The sequence below is a fragment of the Microtus oregoni genome, unplaced genomic scaffold (assembly GCF_018167655.1).
Source record: "Microtus oregoni isolate MIOR12 unplaced genomic scaffold, Mior012 000012F_ref0000307, whole genome shotgun sequence".
Lineage (NCBI taxonomy): Eukaryota > Metazoa > Chordata > Mammalia > Rodentia > Cricetidae > Microtus > Microtus oregoni.
The window spans coordinates 3,628,354-3,644,520 of record NW_024543071.1 but is presented as its reverse complement, the minus strand read 5'-3'; the positions used below and the strand labels follow the sequence as shown (position 1 = coordinate 3,644,520).

The 16,167-nt window shown below is 40.4% G+C and overlaps 1 protein-coding gene across 4 annotated transcripts in view; it reads left to right on the top strand.

The window, feature by feature from the left end:
• Atrnl1 (attractin like 1) overlaps nt 1–16,167 on the top strand; it is a 561,295-nt gene that overhangs the window by 81,958 nt on the left and 463,170 nt on the right. For 3 of the 4 annotated variants that reach the window (XM_041661191.1, XM_041661190.1, XM_041661192.1), the window contains exon 14: nt 7,009–7,141. In XM_041661191.1, coding sequence (XP_041517125.1) covers nt 7,009–7,141 — 133 coding nt within the window. Of the gene's footprint in view, nt 1–7,008; nt 7,142–8,311; nt 8,372–16,167 lie in introns of those variants that run through there. The other variant, XM_041661193.1, reaches the window with a different exon arrangement.

The window sequence follows — 16,167 nt, the reverse complement described above, 5'->3', positions numbered from 1 at the left end:
CTAATTCTTATAACTTACATTAATCCATATTTTTATTAATTTACATTTTACCACGTGGCTTTTACCTCTCTTCATTCTGTGTGTCCAACTTGTTAAGCATCTCCATGGTGTCTCCACTGTAGCTCCTTCTTCCCAGAGTTCTCTCTGTTCACTGAAATCCCACCTACACCTCCTGTGTAGACATTGGTTGTTTAGTTTTTATTAAACCAATCCCAGTGATACATTTTCATACACTGGAGAAATAACCCACGCAGTGGGGATCTGGCTGTGCATGGTGGCATTTGCCATTAACTCCAGTACCCAGGCAGAAGCAGGTAGACATCTGTGAGTTCAGGTACAGCTGGTCTACATAGTGAGTTCCAGGACAGCCAGGACTACATAGTGTGCCTCTGTCTTAACACCCCCCTCATTAAACAAAAAAGGAAGTATGTAAGTAATCACTCATATCTTGGCACAGAGTAGTTAGCCTTTATATAGCTTTTTGGTCAGAAGTATTGGCCTGTGTTCTGTTTTATAGCTTGTAATTTTTAATGTGTGTATATCATGAATGAGACTGAAAGTTTTCCAGTACTTATAGTGTATACTTTCTATCTTTAATGCTGTCTTTATGTTCTTTACTGTCCTGATGGAGCCACAGTTATGTAGATAGATAGTAATGACATAGATTTCCTACATGGTATTCCTGTCAGACACATCAGCTGTGTGGGGTTGGTCTTTTGCTTGCACATGTTATCTTTAAATTATACCACAATATTGATAGCCCTAGTTGTTTTTTTTTATTTAAATTTATTTATTTATTAAGGATTTCTGCCTTGTCCCCACAACCGCTTCCCATTTCCCTCCCCCTCCCCCGATCAAGTCCCCCTCCCTCATCTGCTCGAAGAGCAATCAGGGTTCCCTGACCTGTGGGAAGCCCAAGGACTACCCACCTCTATCCAGGTCTCGTAAGGTGAGCATCCAAACTGCCTAGGCTCCCACAAAGCCAGTACGTGCAGTAGGATCAAAAACCCACTGCAATTGTTCTTGAATTCTCAGTATTCCTCATTGTCCGCTATGTTCAGCTAGTCCGGGATTCCTTGTTCTCTACTGAAGGCAGTTTTGTTTCTTAGCTAACCTTTAGCACCAATTTTGATTATCACAACTTTGGGACTACTGTTCACATTTAGAATGCAGAGGCTCAATACTCCAAAGATGTGCACAGAATAGCCTTCCCACACCTCCAGTGCACAGAACAACAGCCTTCCCACACCTCCAGTGCACAGAACAACAGCCTTCCCACACCTCCAGTGCACAGAACAACCTTCCCACACCTCCAGTGCACAGAACAACAGCCTTCCCACACCTCCAGTGCACAGAACAACAGCCTTCCCACACCTCCAGTGCACAGAACAACAGCCTTCCCACACCTCCAGTGCATATAACAACAGCCTTCCCACACCTCCAGTGCACAGAACAACAGCCTTCCCACACCTCCAGTGCACAGAACAACAGCCTTCCCACACCTCCAGTGCACAGAACAACAGCCTTCCCACACCTCCAGTGCATATAACAACAGCCTTCCCACACCTCCAGTGCACAGAACAACAGCCTTCCCACACCTCCAGTGCATATAACAACAGCCTTCCCACACCTCCAGTGCACAGAACAACAGCCTTCCTACAGCAATAATTTTCTGACTTAAAGTATAAATATTATTGGACTCCTATTTTAGGTGAAACAATACTGTTGAAAAATTCTAAAATTAGCACTTACAATTTGAAATGTAGTGAAAATTTGTCCTATATCATGTTGTTTTAAACAAACTCTCAGCTGTTCGAGATGCTGGGGTGAAAGCCTGCTGGCTCATGGAGGCAGAGAGCACCAACTGCCCTTCCTCCTCTGCTGACATCCCCTAGACCACCTGCGCTTTCTCCAACTGAGTGTTCTTCCCTCCCACTTCCAGTGTCTCTCCATCTCTCCTCCTGACTCCCTCTAACTCTCTGTGGCTTTTTCTTAATCCTACCTTCACTTCACTTCCTGTCAACTGGTTGCTTGCTCTGCTCCTTGGCCTATGATTGACTTTGTTTAATCCTGTTTACTATATTTAAGCAGAAAGCTCTTAGATTAAAGATGCATGCTACGGCTGAGCCACACCACAACTAGAAACAGGTTTTTCCATTAAAATAATGCAATCTTGAGGTTTAGAGTGTGATCAAATATTTTGCAACAATATCATATTAAAATTTTTTCTAATAACCAATGATACTTCAGCATATTAAAGTTCTAGGAGTCAATTATAAGATCGTAAAACAGGAAAATTTAGTTTTTAGCTTAGTACATTGTACCCTTTTGCTTTTGTACATATTTATTAGTTATATAATTTTCAGTCATGCAAATTGATTTAATAGCAAGATGTACTAAAGGTTTGAGTTTTAAAATTTTGCATGACATGTTTATTTTTGAAGTTTTAGTTATATTTTTAGACACATACTCACATAAGTGGATTATATTAGTGGAAATAAAGATTAAGTAAAATATGACACAGTCTTAAAGGCCTAGTGTTATGGTCAGGGTTCTTCAGAGGGACAACTGTAGGGTCACACTCAGGATTGTAGGGAATTGTTTCTTACTCTAAGGTGCCCTCCTGTGTGTGAAGGCTCCATCACTGGGACTCAGTCACATCCACAATGTCCTTGCTTCTATTGTCACACTGGGGACTTGGATGTCAATTTGTGAATTTAGGGGTACAAACATTCAGTCCTTACTGTCTTCGACCATTTTCTCCAGCAGGCCACACCTCCTAATTTTTGTCACCCTCAGTGGGTCTCTAGGGGCCATTTTCTTTCAAACCAGCACAAAGCCTTTTAAATTTTTTGTGTGTATGTATATATTTAGATAACTATACTGGGGCTGGAGAGATGGATTGATGGTTAAGAACACTGTCTGTTCTTCCAGAGGACCCAGGTTTAACTCCCAGCACCCACGTGGCAGCTCACAACTGTCTATAATCCCAGTTTCAGGGGATCCGACATCCTCAAACAGAAAATTGTGCACGTAAAATAAAAATAAATAAATAAAAATGAATAATAATAAAAAAGGAATAGATAACTATACTTGCATCTGAGAAATTACATTATGTAAATTACTCATGAGCATTTGTCTTATATTGCATCCCTTTGCTTGATTTTATTTCTGACGATGTGTTCGCCAGGGATGACTTGGATGACATAGTATGAGCGAGCAGATGGTGCTCTCCCATAATTTAGAGTTCTGCTGTAATGCATCTTTCAGGCTTTCATCAGAGTGTCTGGTGATCAAGCCAAACCGAATGCTAATGGCCACCTAGAGTTCTAGGGGCTTTAGTCAAATTATGAGCAGTGATGTCCTATTTCATTATTTAGCCATATATTGCAAGTTGCATATTTGGGCACTAATGGATCAGAAATCTGTGTGCTTTTCATGGATTTACATTTTGCATTTATGACTAAATAGATCAAGGATGGGAACAGTAACGGTTCCTCTCCATTGCCTGATGTCATTAGGTAAGCAGTGTGAGTTGTGATCGAGACAGCGCTCAGCTTTATTCTCTGACTGATTTCCTTGGTGCTGTATGTGACTCAGACAGAACCTCATCTTCCCTTGTTATTCCCGTCAATGAATGTCTGTTAGTGAGGAGCACGGAGTCACCAAGTGTGGGCTCTAACACGCGTGTTAGTGATGAGCACGGAGTCACCAAGTGTGGGCTCTAACACGTGCGTTAGTGAGGAGCACGGAGTCACCAAGTGTGGGCTCTAACACGCGTGTTAGTGAGGAGCACGGAGTCACCAAGTGTGGGCTCTAACACGCGTGTTAGTGAGGAGCACAGAGTCACCAAGTGTGGGCTCTAACACGCGTGTTAGTGAGGAGCAGTGCAGTCACCAAGTGTGGGCTCTAACGCGTGTTAGTGAGGAGCACGGAGTCACCAAGTGTGGGCTCTAACACGCGTGTTAGTGAGGAGCAGTGCAGTCACCAAGTGTGGGCTCTAACACGTGTGGGCTCTAACACATGTGTTAGCGAGGAGCACGGAGTCACCAAGTGTGGGCTCTAACACGCGTGTTAGTGAGGAGCATGGAGTCACCAAGTGTGGGCTCTAACACGCGTGTTAGTGAGGAGCAGTGCAGTCACCAAGTGTGGGCTCTAACGTGTGTTAGTGAGGAGCACGGAGTCACCAAGTGTGGGCTCTAACACGCGTGTTAGTGAGGAGCACGGAGTCACCAAGTGTGGGCTCTAACACGCGTGTTAGTGAGGAGCACGGAGTCACCAAGTGTGGGCTCTAACACGTGTGTTAGTGAGGAGCAGTGCAGTCACCAAGTGTGGGCTCTAACATAGCTGGGGCTCTGAGAGTTCTAAGTTGCTGCTGTTGTCTGTGTTTTCTTACTCCCAACTCCTTCATTGTTGTTTTCATAGATTTTTATTTAATAATTCAAGTAAATTATTTTGTTTAGCAAGTGCGTTAAATTCTTTTAATGATCATATAGAATAATGCTAGAATTTATGTGATATATGAAAACAAAATACTCTGAATAAATAATAAAAGTTGACATTAAGTGAGTTTACTTGTTCCTAAAGGAGACGTGGGGGTTGAGTAACTCACAGATGAAATGACAAAAATGTGTCTGAATTTCTTTCTTAAGGACAAGCAAGTTAAACATTATGTGTATATTATACCTCTTATCATGTAGTAAATATAATATTCGCTAGAGAAATTAATATTTGACTCAGGAGATGGCTCAGTGGGGAAAGCACTTGGTGTGTGAGTACTGGGACCTGCATTGAGTCCCGTAAAGTCAAGCAAAGCCAGGCAAGATAGCGTGCAATGCTAACCCCAGTGCCGCACAGACGGGAGGTGACAGGCAGGATAGCGTGCAACGCTAAACCCCAGTGCTGCACAGACGGGAGGTGACAGGCAGGATAGCGTGCAATGCTAACCCCAGTGCTGCACAGACGGGAGGTGAGACCGGAGACTTCCAGCTTGTCTGTGTGCACAGCAGAACAACAGCGACACTCTGCCCTGCACATGGTGGACAGCAAGGCCGGCACGTGGGTTGTTCTCTGACCACAACACACACCACTGCTTGTACATCAGAGCTCACACACACACATGCACAACAAAGACATTAACACTTCAGTCTTGGAGGTGACTGTAGTGTGTTTCAAATATTTATTTTGTGCTGACTGGTTTTGTGTTGCTGGTATCAGTGAGGAAATGTCCCCACCACATAGCCTGTGAGAAAGCCTGCGGTGTGTTTCCACGATTGGTGGTTGATGTGGGAAAGTCCCGCTCACTGTGAGTGTTCCCACTCTTGGGATGGTCATTCTGGGTGCTATAAGAAAGCAGGCTGAGCAAGCTTTGAGGAACAAGCCAGTAAGCACTCTTCCTTAGTTCCCTGACTGACTTCTTTTGATGATGGACCATGGTGGGGACATGCAAGGCCAAATAATCCTTTTCCTTCCCAGGTTGCTCTTGGCCACGGTGTTTGATCCAAGGAGTAAAAACCTTAACTAAAACGCATGCCTGTGTGTGTGCATGTGCATATGTGTGTGTTGGTCAGAGGGCAGTGTGCAGAATCTGTTCTTTCCTTCCTCTCTGTGTTCTGAGCATTGAACACAGACCGTCAGGCTTTGCAGCAAGCCCCTGTGCTCACTGAACCATCTCACATGCCGTAGTGCATTCTATAAAGGAAGTACAATATTTTACCAGTAAATATTTGGTGCGTGGTATTAAACTACCTAAAATATTTTTACGGTTGTTAATATGAGATAGTTGTATCTTAATTTTAACTTTTAGCATTAGTGACTGAAAACTAGTATTTACCTGTCATATAGAAGAAAGTTTGATGTAAGCAATTCTCTTTCTAGACACTAAGAAGATTGGGTGTGTTGCTCAAAATATGTAATTAAGTCCATTCCAGTATTTTCCTGATATATGCATTTGGTCACTGAATGTCTCATGCTCCCAGTTTTAAAGTTTGTATTCATGAGTAGTTTTTAATCAAGACAGTTGTTTTTTTCTGTTATGAAGTAGCCAGTCATGGGTGTTATTTCTCAATATTGATCCCCAGCCTTTAACTTCTCATTGCTAAAATTAGTAGAAATATGGTTTTATGATGTAGTAAGATTGAAAAAAAGTAACATTGCAGTTTCTTTGTAGTCCCTATGAAGAAAGTATAGCACTCACAATGAGACATTAAGGAGTTACACCCATTATTAGTTTAAATTCTTATAATAATTTCTCTTTTCGTATTGTAAAAGATCTGAAACTGTTTTGCTAGTTATTCAGCTTCATTCTTGTGATGGTTTCATTAGGAATAGAATAATTTCATGCTGTTAGTAGACTGTGAATCCACACACTTAGAGATTTGTTTTCACATGCACTAAAAGTTTTCCTTTTCAAATTTCAAATTACTTAATTTCTGCAGTATTCTCCAATTTTTAGAACTTATTAAAATCTAGGAACAGCAGTTTTCTGTCTTAAATGAAAAATAACAGGCAAACAAAATTCAGTATAGTTCATTTAAGCAAAGAACATTTCATGAATTGTATGGCATGCCTCCTGAACCGCTAGGGCTCGGGAACCTCTTCCAATTTTCCCTGAGACCAGACAAAAGACATAGAGGCAAAACAAATAAACAGTAAGAAGCACAGGAAAACCCAAGTGATCTACGCAGAAACAGCTCAGTTTGTTAAGTGGCATTTGCCGTAGATGGACACGGTCTTACCATTGGCATGCTGGGATAGGTAAGGCTTGCTTGCTGTGGTTACCGCAGACTCTCACACACTAAGTTATATTGCGGCTTACCATGTGAAACAGTATAAGCCAAATTTAATTGAACAGTAATGCAATAATTAAGAGAAATTACAATTCAGTAGAATTGGGTTTGGAGATATAAACAGTTTAAAGTTCAACAGGAGCTTAAAATTTTGTGAATGTTAAGAATCCTTGTTTGTTCGGTTGTGAAAAGTAATGTGTTTTGTCTTTCAATTCCCTAGTCTGTCAGAAACTACACCAAATGCCATGTAAGGAATGAACAGATTTGCAACAAACTCACAAGCTGTAAAAGCTGTTCACTGAACTTGAACTGCCATTGGGATCAGCGGCAGCAAGAATGTCAGGCTTGGCCAGGTAAATATTTCATGATTTGATTAATGAAGTTTTTACTCTGTAGACGATATTAATATCATCATCTGTGGGTATAGCAAAAAGTCGTCAGGAGTTAGTTTAATAACTGTCCATTAAGCAAAATAATAGTAGTGGATTCTCCCCTAGAGCCTCTGACTTGTCTGGGTATAGGTTCTCGAACCAGTTTGCCAAGTATGGCTTTTTTCTTGCGGAGTGGGACATAGATCCAACGTGATTGGTCAACCCTGTCTAGTCATGCTCACTATTGTACCAGGGTTCTCTTGTGCTGGGACACTCAGTTTTGTAACTAGAAGAGAGCACAGTTTTGTAGTGATATCTCATTTGTATTTTAATAAACAAAGCTTGCCTGGAGATCAGGAAAGTAAAACATCATCACTGGTCAGCCTTCCAGACCAGGCAGTGGTGACACACACCTTTAATCCCAGTGGCCGCACTAGCTTGCCATAGAAACCAGGCAGTGGTGGTGCACACCTTTAATCCCAGAACTAGAGAGGATTATAAAATGGGAGGAGACAGCTCTCAGGCTCAGCTCATTCTGGGATTTCTGGAGTCAGGATCTCCATTTTGGACCAAGGTAGAGGTAAGAGCCAGTGGCTGATTATTTTGCTTTTCTGACCGTCAGGTTGAATTCCAATTTCTGTCTCTGAGTTTTTATTAATTATGCATCAAGTTGGTGCCCAACATGGGTCCCGAACTCATGACTTTGGGATTAAGAGTCCCATGCTCTCCCAATAAATAATAATTAAAAATAAATTGATTTAAATTCATATATTCATTTGAGTATGTTTTAAATGTTTTACGTTGGATTGGTCTTTTGCATATTGAAATTTGTGATTAATTTTGTTAAAACATATTGCACAAACATTTCTAGTCTTGTTAAAGGTATTGTACCTATACAGTTCATTTTAACAATGTAATGCAAATTTCTAGTCCTTGAAAATTATTATTACTGTTTAGTATAATAAGGAAATATAGGTTAGTAGTTAATCACCTAGTATAATCGAACTTATAGTCACATTAGGTATGTTTTCAAGGTCAAACAAAGCATATTTTAGATAGACAGGTCATCTTCAAACACTTCAGAGATCTACAGAATATGGCATTTAAGATGTTTTAATAACCTAGGTTCTTTTTCTTTTCTATGACAATGAGACATGTCTGCTCCTGGCAGCACCAATCTACTTCAGAGAAGATAATGGGCATCGAAGAAACTCCACATGGAGTTTACTTTCTTTGTGGCAAAAGTAAGCCACTGGGCAAGAAAATGTCCTTGCCTCGACTGCTGACAGTATGCTGTCCTAATTAGACAAGTAGGACACAAAAGAGAGTGACTGTCAAACAGTGTCAAGACAAGGAAAGACAGCCCTTCAGGATATCCTGCTCCATAGAAAACTCTGTCGGATATGCTAGGCCTGTAGGCCGAAGATGGATGCCCCAGCGTTGCAGAGGAACTTTGGGTGACTGTCCAGGCAGCCAGCTGTTTCTGTCATTACTCACATTTTTTGGAAGTTGCTTGCTTGCACTTCCTGCTTACTCAGTTACTATTATTTCCTTCTTGGGTCTCTGAGGAAGTTGAAGACTAGATAGATATAATTTTCCTTGTTTACCTGATGCAAAAAGCAAGTTATGATAGAGAGTAAATTAGGTACAAAACTTTGGACTCACCAAGGTAGTATAAATGTGGAGTATTTTCTCTGAATTTGTCAAATGAAAATGGACTAGACATTGTTGATGTATTTGTTGCCTGTATATATTGTATATAGTTATTGTACTTATTGTATATAGTTTTCTTATATTAATTATAGCCTATTTTATTTTAAATATTTTTATTTATTATGTACACAATATTCTGTCTGCATGTATGCCTGTAGGCCAGAAGAGGGCACCAGACCTCATTACAGATGGTTGTGAGCTGCCATGTGGTTGCTGGGAATTGAACTAAGGACCTTTGGAAGAGCAGGCAATGCTCTTAACCACTGAGCCATCTCTCTAGCCCAGCCTCTTTTATTTTAAACGTAAAGGGGAAACGTAGTGGCTTTTCATTTGTATTTTAATAAATAAAACTTTCCTGAGGATCAGAAAAGTAAAACAGCCACACTGGCCAACCTTACAGACAAGGCAGCAATGTCACACACCTTTAATCCCAGTAGCCATACTAGTTTGCTGTAGAAACCAGGAGGTAGTGGTGCACACCCTTAAATTTAAGAACTAGAGAGGATTATAAAATGGGAGTAGACAGCTCTCAGGTTCAGTTTTATTCTGAGATTCCTGGAGACAGGATCACCATTTTGGACTGAGGTTTGAGGTAAGAGCCAGTGGCTGGCTGTTTGCTTTTCTGACCTTTAGGTCGAAACCCAATTTCTGTCTCTGAGTTTTTATTAATCATGCATTGTAGTTGGGTATGGTTGATGGTTACTTTTTTCCTCTGGTAGTGCACATAGCTCATTCTGGAGCTAGACTAATGAAAGCTAGCTAGTAGACATGAGTTAGTTTTTCATGGCTTATATGGCTCAAGTATGTGGTGTCTTCAACAGTAGGGTCTTCCTATCAAGTTCTGGAGCATAATGAAGAGCAATGACAAGACCTATATTGTTTGGGGGTCAGTGGAACTGCACTGGCCAACAACTCCAAAAGAAGTAATGTTGCAAGGAGACCGCTTGTTCATCCTGGCCACCCGGCTAGTTTAACCCTGAAATAATCACACAGAAACTGTATTAATTAAAACACTGCTGGCCCATTAGCTCTAACTTCTTATTGGCTAACTCTTACATATTAATTTAACACATTTCTACTAATTTGTATGTTGCCACGTGGCAGTGGCTTACTGGGTAAAATTTCCAGCATCAGTCTCCTGTGGATCCATGGGATCTCCCCTTCTCTGCCTTCTTCCTCCCAGAATTCTGTTTAATTTTTCCTGCCTACCCAAGTTCTGTCCTTTCAACAGGCCCAAAGCAGTTTCTTTATTGACCAATGAAAGCAACACAAAGACAGAAGGACCTCCTATACCAAAGTAACCATTTCTTACACTGGGCTTTTTATTTCTTAGTTCCTGGTCTGTAGTAAGGACATTGTTACCCTGTCATGGGATAATACTTTTGTACCCTGTAAAGATTTGTCACTTGTATTAGTTTAATAAAATGCTGATTGGCCAGTAGCCAGGCAAGAAGTATAGGTGGGGCGACAAGACTAGGAAAATTCTGGGAAGAGGAAAGACTCAGTTAATAGTTGCCAGCTAGACACAGAGGAAACAAGATGAGACCACCTCACTGAGAAAAGGTACAAAGCCATGTGGCTAAACAGAGACAAGAATTATGGGTTAATTTAAGATGTAAGAGCTAATTAATAATAAGCCTGAGCTAATAGGCCAAACAGTTTATAATTAATATAAGTCTCTCTGTGTTTACTTGTGATTGAATGGTTGCAGGACCAATTGGGACAGAAACTCTGTGCTATATTACCCCACTTAAGGGTAACTTTGTTTATCTCTCTCTCTCTCTCTCTCTCTCTCTCTCTCTGTGTGTGTGTGGTGTGTCTGTATATAAACACCTATGGTAGTAGATTTCCATAGGACTTTTAAAAAAAGGGTTTTTAGTGTTACTTATTCATCTCCAAACTCCCTCCTCTAATCTACCCTTCACCTTTTACCTCAATAAAACCCTTCCTCCTCCATTTTTATCTGTATTTCAGTGAGCACTGTCTCTCTCCAGTGAAAGCCTCTCCTCAAGATTCCTTACTGACCTCTATGGGACTATCAAAAGAAACACACATGTCTAAAGACTTAAAACTAAGATCCACAAATAAGATTTGTCTTTCTGGAACTGGTTATGTCATTGAAAATGATTGTTTCCGGCTCCATCCTTTTACTTGTGACTTTCATTTTTCCTAATACCCAAATAATATGCCATATTGTAAATGTACCACATTTTCATTACCTGCCCATCAGCTGGTGAACTTCTAGGCTCTCTCTGTTTACTGGATTTTGTGAGTAGAGCAGCAATGAGCATGGAAGAGTAGGCATTTCTCAAGCAGGATGTAGGGATCTTTGAGTGCTTTCCCGAGACTGGTGGAGCTGGGTCATTTGGTAGTTCCCTTTAGCTTTTTGAAAAGCTGCTGCACTGAATTCCTCAGTGACTACATCAGTGTCCCTTTCCCTCATATATACCATATACCAACGTTTGTCGTCTTTTCATTTTTTAAAAAATATTTTTCCCCTTTTAACTATAGCCATTCTGACTGTGATAAGAGGAGATCTCAAAGTAGTTTGAATTTTTATTTTCTCTGATGGCTAAGGATGTTGAACATTTAAAAAAACTGTTTCTCAATTGTTTACTTCTTACCTTTCCAGAATTTTGTTTAGTTGAATGTCCTGGTTTGTAGTTGGGTTGTTTGTTCTTTTGGTGTTTAATTTGTTGTTTATGTATTCCAGATACTAATATTTTGTTAGAAGTATGGCTAGAAGATTAATTTCTCCTTGGTGGTCTGTCTTGTCACTTGAGTGATGGTGTCCTTTGCTGTACAGAACATTTTTAGTTTTATAAAGTCCATTTGTTAATTGTTGGTTTTAATGTCTACACTATTATGTTTCCCTGGTTTTTCAGCCTGTCATTGGCATATAGGAAGGCTGCTGATAATTGTACATTGGTTTTTATACCTTGTTGCTTTGCTTGACCTGTTTCTCGACTTGTAAGGGGTTTTGAAGAGTGTTTTTAGGGTCTTACGCATAAAATTGCATCGTCAGGGATACTTCAACTTCTTCCCAAATCTGCACTCTTGGTTTTCTTCACGGCATTAAACACATGTGGAGAACTGTCTTGACCCTGATTTTAAGTGGAAATGCTTTGAGCTTTCCTGTTTGGTTGTTGTTGGCTGTAGGTTTGCTGCATGTAGCCTTTAGTATGTTGTTGGCTGTATGTTTTCTGCATGTAGCCTTTAGTATGTTGTTGGCTGTATGTTTTCTGCATGTAGCCTTTAGTATGTTGTTGGCTGTATGTTTTCTGCATGTAGCCTTTAGTATGTTGCAGAAAGCACTCCATCTCTAGCTTCTCCATGACTTTTATTATGAAAGCAATGCAGGATTTTTCAAAGGCTTTTTCTGTATCTTTTGAGATGATTGTGTGATTTCTGTCTTTTAATTCATATATTAGTTACTTTCCCATTGATGTAGTAAAATTCTATGGTCACAGAAACTTGTATTAGCAGGAGTTTATCTGACTCATGGTTGCAGAGAGATGTGGGTGAATTGTGGCAGAGAGTCATTGCAGCAAGATGTACACATGACAGCAGGGACAGGAAGCTGTGGCCCCATAAAAAATCAAGCAAAAGCTCATGAAAGTCAACAATAAACTGAGAGGAAAAAGCTGGATTTATCAGGAGTCTCAAAGACCACCCTGCATGCTGCAGTACCTAAATCTCTCCAGAGAGCTCCAACAACTCAGCACCAAGCATTCCCGTACCTGAGCCTTTGGGGTCTTCCTCATTCAAACAGCCACATCCCTTGACTCCCATAGGCTCATGGCAGTATCCTGACACAACATGCATTTAGTTCAACTTTCAAAGTCTCTGTGGTCTTTTACATGCTCAATCCTGTTTAAAAGTCCTGTGTATCTTCCAAGATTCAAGGCCGTCTCTTAACGTTAACCCTCTTAACATTAACCCCTGCAAAAATCAAAGAGAAAATTACATTCTTCCATTATATAATTGCACAGAATGTATGTGCAAGAGGAATAGGGGCACAGTGAGGAAATACAGGACCAGAGTGAGTGCTGAGATGCTGGAGACTGGAAGTCATTTCCCGTCTAAACCATTCCAGTGTGAAACCACAAGTAATTCATAGAGTTTCGCCATGTGAAGAAAAGTGATTTGGTGTTTTGGATTCTGTAAGATCAGGAAGACCGCTGCACTTGTGACCTCAGCGTGACAAGAAAGCCATTCCGTGATAACAGTCCCTAAGTGGCAACAGAGCATCCTGAGGGACTTCTAGATATAAGCATCTTAGTCACAGTCCGCCAGTTAAGCCTCAGAATATTAGCTATCGGTGAGCTTGAATCCCTAAGACCTTTAAGTGTGCATGTGAGTTCAAAGCAGATACACTTCATTCTGAATTTTCATTTTGTTGATTTTGCTCTGTGTTGTATGAATTTTACTCTTTTGGTTTTTTGGGGAGTCCACCAGCCAGCTCCCAAATAAATCACACATGGAGGCTTATTCTTAGTTATGAATGCCCAGCCTTGGCTTGTTTCTTGCAAGCTTTTCTTAACGTAAATTACCCCTACTACTTTTTGCCTCTGGGCTTTTATCTTTCTCTATTCTGTATACACCTTTCCTTCCTTCTTGGTCTGTGGCTGTCTGGGTGGCTGGCCCCTGGAGTCCTCCTCTCCTTGTTCTCTTGCTTCTCATTCTCCCTCCTTCTATTTATACTCTCATTGTCTGCTGACCCCACCCATCCTTGCTCCTGCCTCGTTATTGACCATTCAGCTCTTTATTAGGACCATCAGGTGTTTCAGATAGGCAAGGAATCATTGTTTTACAGTTAATCAAAAGCAGCATAAACAAAAGTAACACTTTAAAATAATAGTCCCCAACATTTCCTCTTTTGTTCTTTCTAAACAAAATGAATTGTTTCAACCTTAACATCATAAGACTTATACAATAAGAACAATTAGGAAGTAAAGATTACATTGACAATGTACTGAATTGCAATCCATTTGTGTTTAGTAAATTTAAAGAAATCACTCCATAATATATCCTATCTTAGTAAATCCAAAATTTTTTTACCTAAATTACTTGCTATCATATCTAAGGAAAACTGCAACTGTAGCCATCTATTCTTCAACTCCACCAAAGGCTATACTATTGAAATAAACAAAACGTGCATTGCAAATGACTTCCAAAAACTCTAGAAATGACAGACATCTGACTGCCTGGATAGTCACCCAAAGTTCTTCTGTAATGTTGGGGCACCTGTCTTCAGGCTACAGGCCCATAGTATCTGGTAGACTTTTAAATGAAGCAGGAAATTTGAAAGATTGTCCCACCTATATTGGCAAGTCACTTTCCTCTGTGTCCTGCAGAATGTCTGGCAGTTTCTTCTGTGAAGCAGGAACCCTGAATGACCATCCCACCTTGTTTTGGCAATGTTTGAGGCAATCACTTTCCTGGGGGTCCTGCATGTCCAGTCTGCACAGCACATGGTCAGCAGTCAAAGGCAAGAGCAGTTTCTTTGCTCCGTGGCTAACCTTGCCACAATGACAGCAAACTCCATACGGAGTCATTTTAGTGCCCCTATCGTCTCTGAACTAAATTGGTGCTGCCAGGAGCAGATGTGTCTCATTGTTATAAAAAGCCCTAAATTGACAAAACATTTTAAATGCATATTCTGTAGGCCTTTGAAAGGTTTGAAGATCTTCTATCTGTCTATCTAAAATATATCTTTATATGATCTGGAAAACATACCTAGCATATCTACAAATTTGATTGTTATAAATGACTAACTATTGATCTTTGTTTCTTGATTATCCCATATAGTTTTTAATAATAGCTTTTAAAACTAGAGCTTTATCTTTCAATTTTAAATGAACTGCATAGGTATAATATCTTAAACAAGAATAGAAACATATACAACATGTGGTAACAAAAATTACCTTAATTTGTATCATTATACAAAAGTCTTTCAAACAAGAGTAAAAAATATATACAGTGTAACACAATTGACTTTAGTTTTAAGTTTAGGCATTCTTAAAGTATACAGGCTGGTTTATTTCTACGGTCCCTCTTTCAATTCCAGGTCTCTTAGTAGCTGTCCTTTGCTTTTTAGCAATCAAAAATTGAAAATCAGCACAATACTATACAGCATTCAGACTCCCTGTGTTTCCCATCTTTAGGTGGCTTTTCTCTTTTACATTACTTTTACTGTCTCTTTAAAGACTTTATTATTTTTAACCAGTTCGTTTCTTTCTGTGATGGTCTCTACCCATTTTCTTTATTTCTTAAGCCTCACACATTGTAAAACACACCGGAACCTATTTAGAGGTTTTCTCATCTGCACCTCTTTGACTCCTATCTCAACCTTTTTTGACCACAGGAATAAACTTTAGAGTGCTAACCTACCTACACTTGGATCCTCTAAGTGCTCTTTAGGCTGATTCCACCCACTCTCGAGTGGGCGGGGGGGGGGGGGCGGGGGGGGGGTTCGAAAACCAAGTCTAAAGCTTACTGCCTGGTTGGAGGTTCCTGACTGAGAACTGCATTAAACCCTTCTAGAATGCCAATGCTTGTGCTGTGGCGGGCATTTTTAATTCGTTTTTGTCTGCACTACAAGTACCAGCTGCTCAAGGGCTCGCCAGTAGGGCATGAACTATTAAAGGAGCCTTATTTTTTTCAGTTTTCTCGGCTTTAGATGGATTTTCGAGCCCCACGATGGAATGCCTGAATGTTGTGGAATATTTTACTCTTTCTTTCTTTATGAGGGGCCCACCAGCAAGCTCCCAAATAAATCACACACAGAAGCTTATTCTTACTTATGAATGCCCGGCCATAGCTCAGCTTGTTTCTTGCCAGCTTTTCTTAACTCATATAATCCTGACTACCTTTTACTTGAGGACTCTTATCTTCCTATATTTCTGTATACCTTTCTTTACTTCTTCACGGCTGACTGGGTGGCTGAGTGACTGCTCCCTGACCTCCTCCTCTCCTTGTTCTCTCCTCGCTCCTCTTTCTCTCCTCCCAGATTTCTCTGTCTATTTATCTTCTCTGCCTGCCAGCCCTGCCCATCCTTGCTCCTGCCTCGCTATTGGCTGTTAAGCTCTTTTAGGACCATCAGGTATTTTAGACAGGCACAGTATCACAGCTTCACAGAGTTACCAGCAAGAGCAAAAGTCACACACCTGAAAATAATATTCCCCAACAAGTGTGGGTTCTTCTAAGGCCATGAAGTCCAGCTTCTTAAACTCTAGTTTATTATTCCTTATTGGGTCACATTGGTTATAATGGGGTTTAGAAAATTTGGCAAG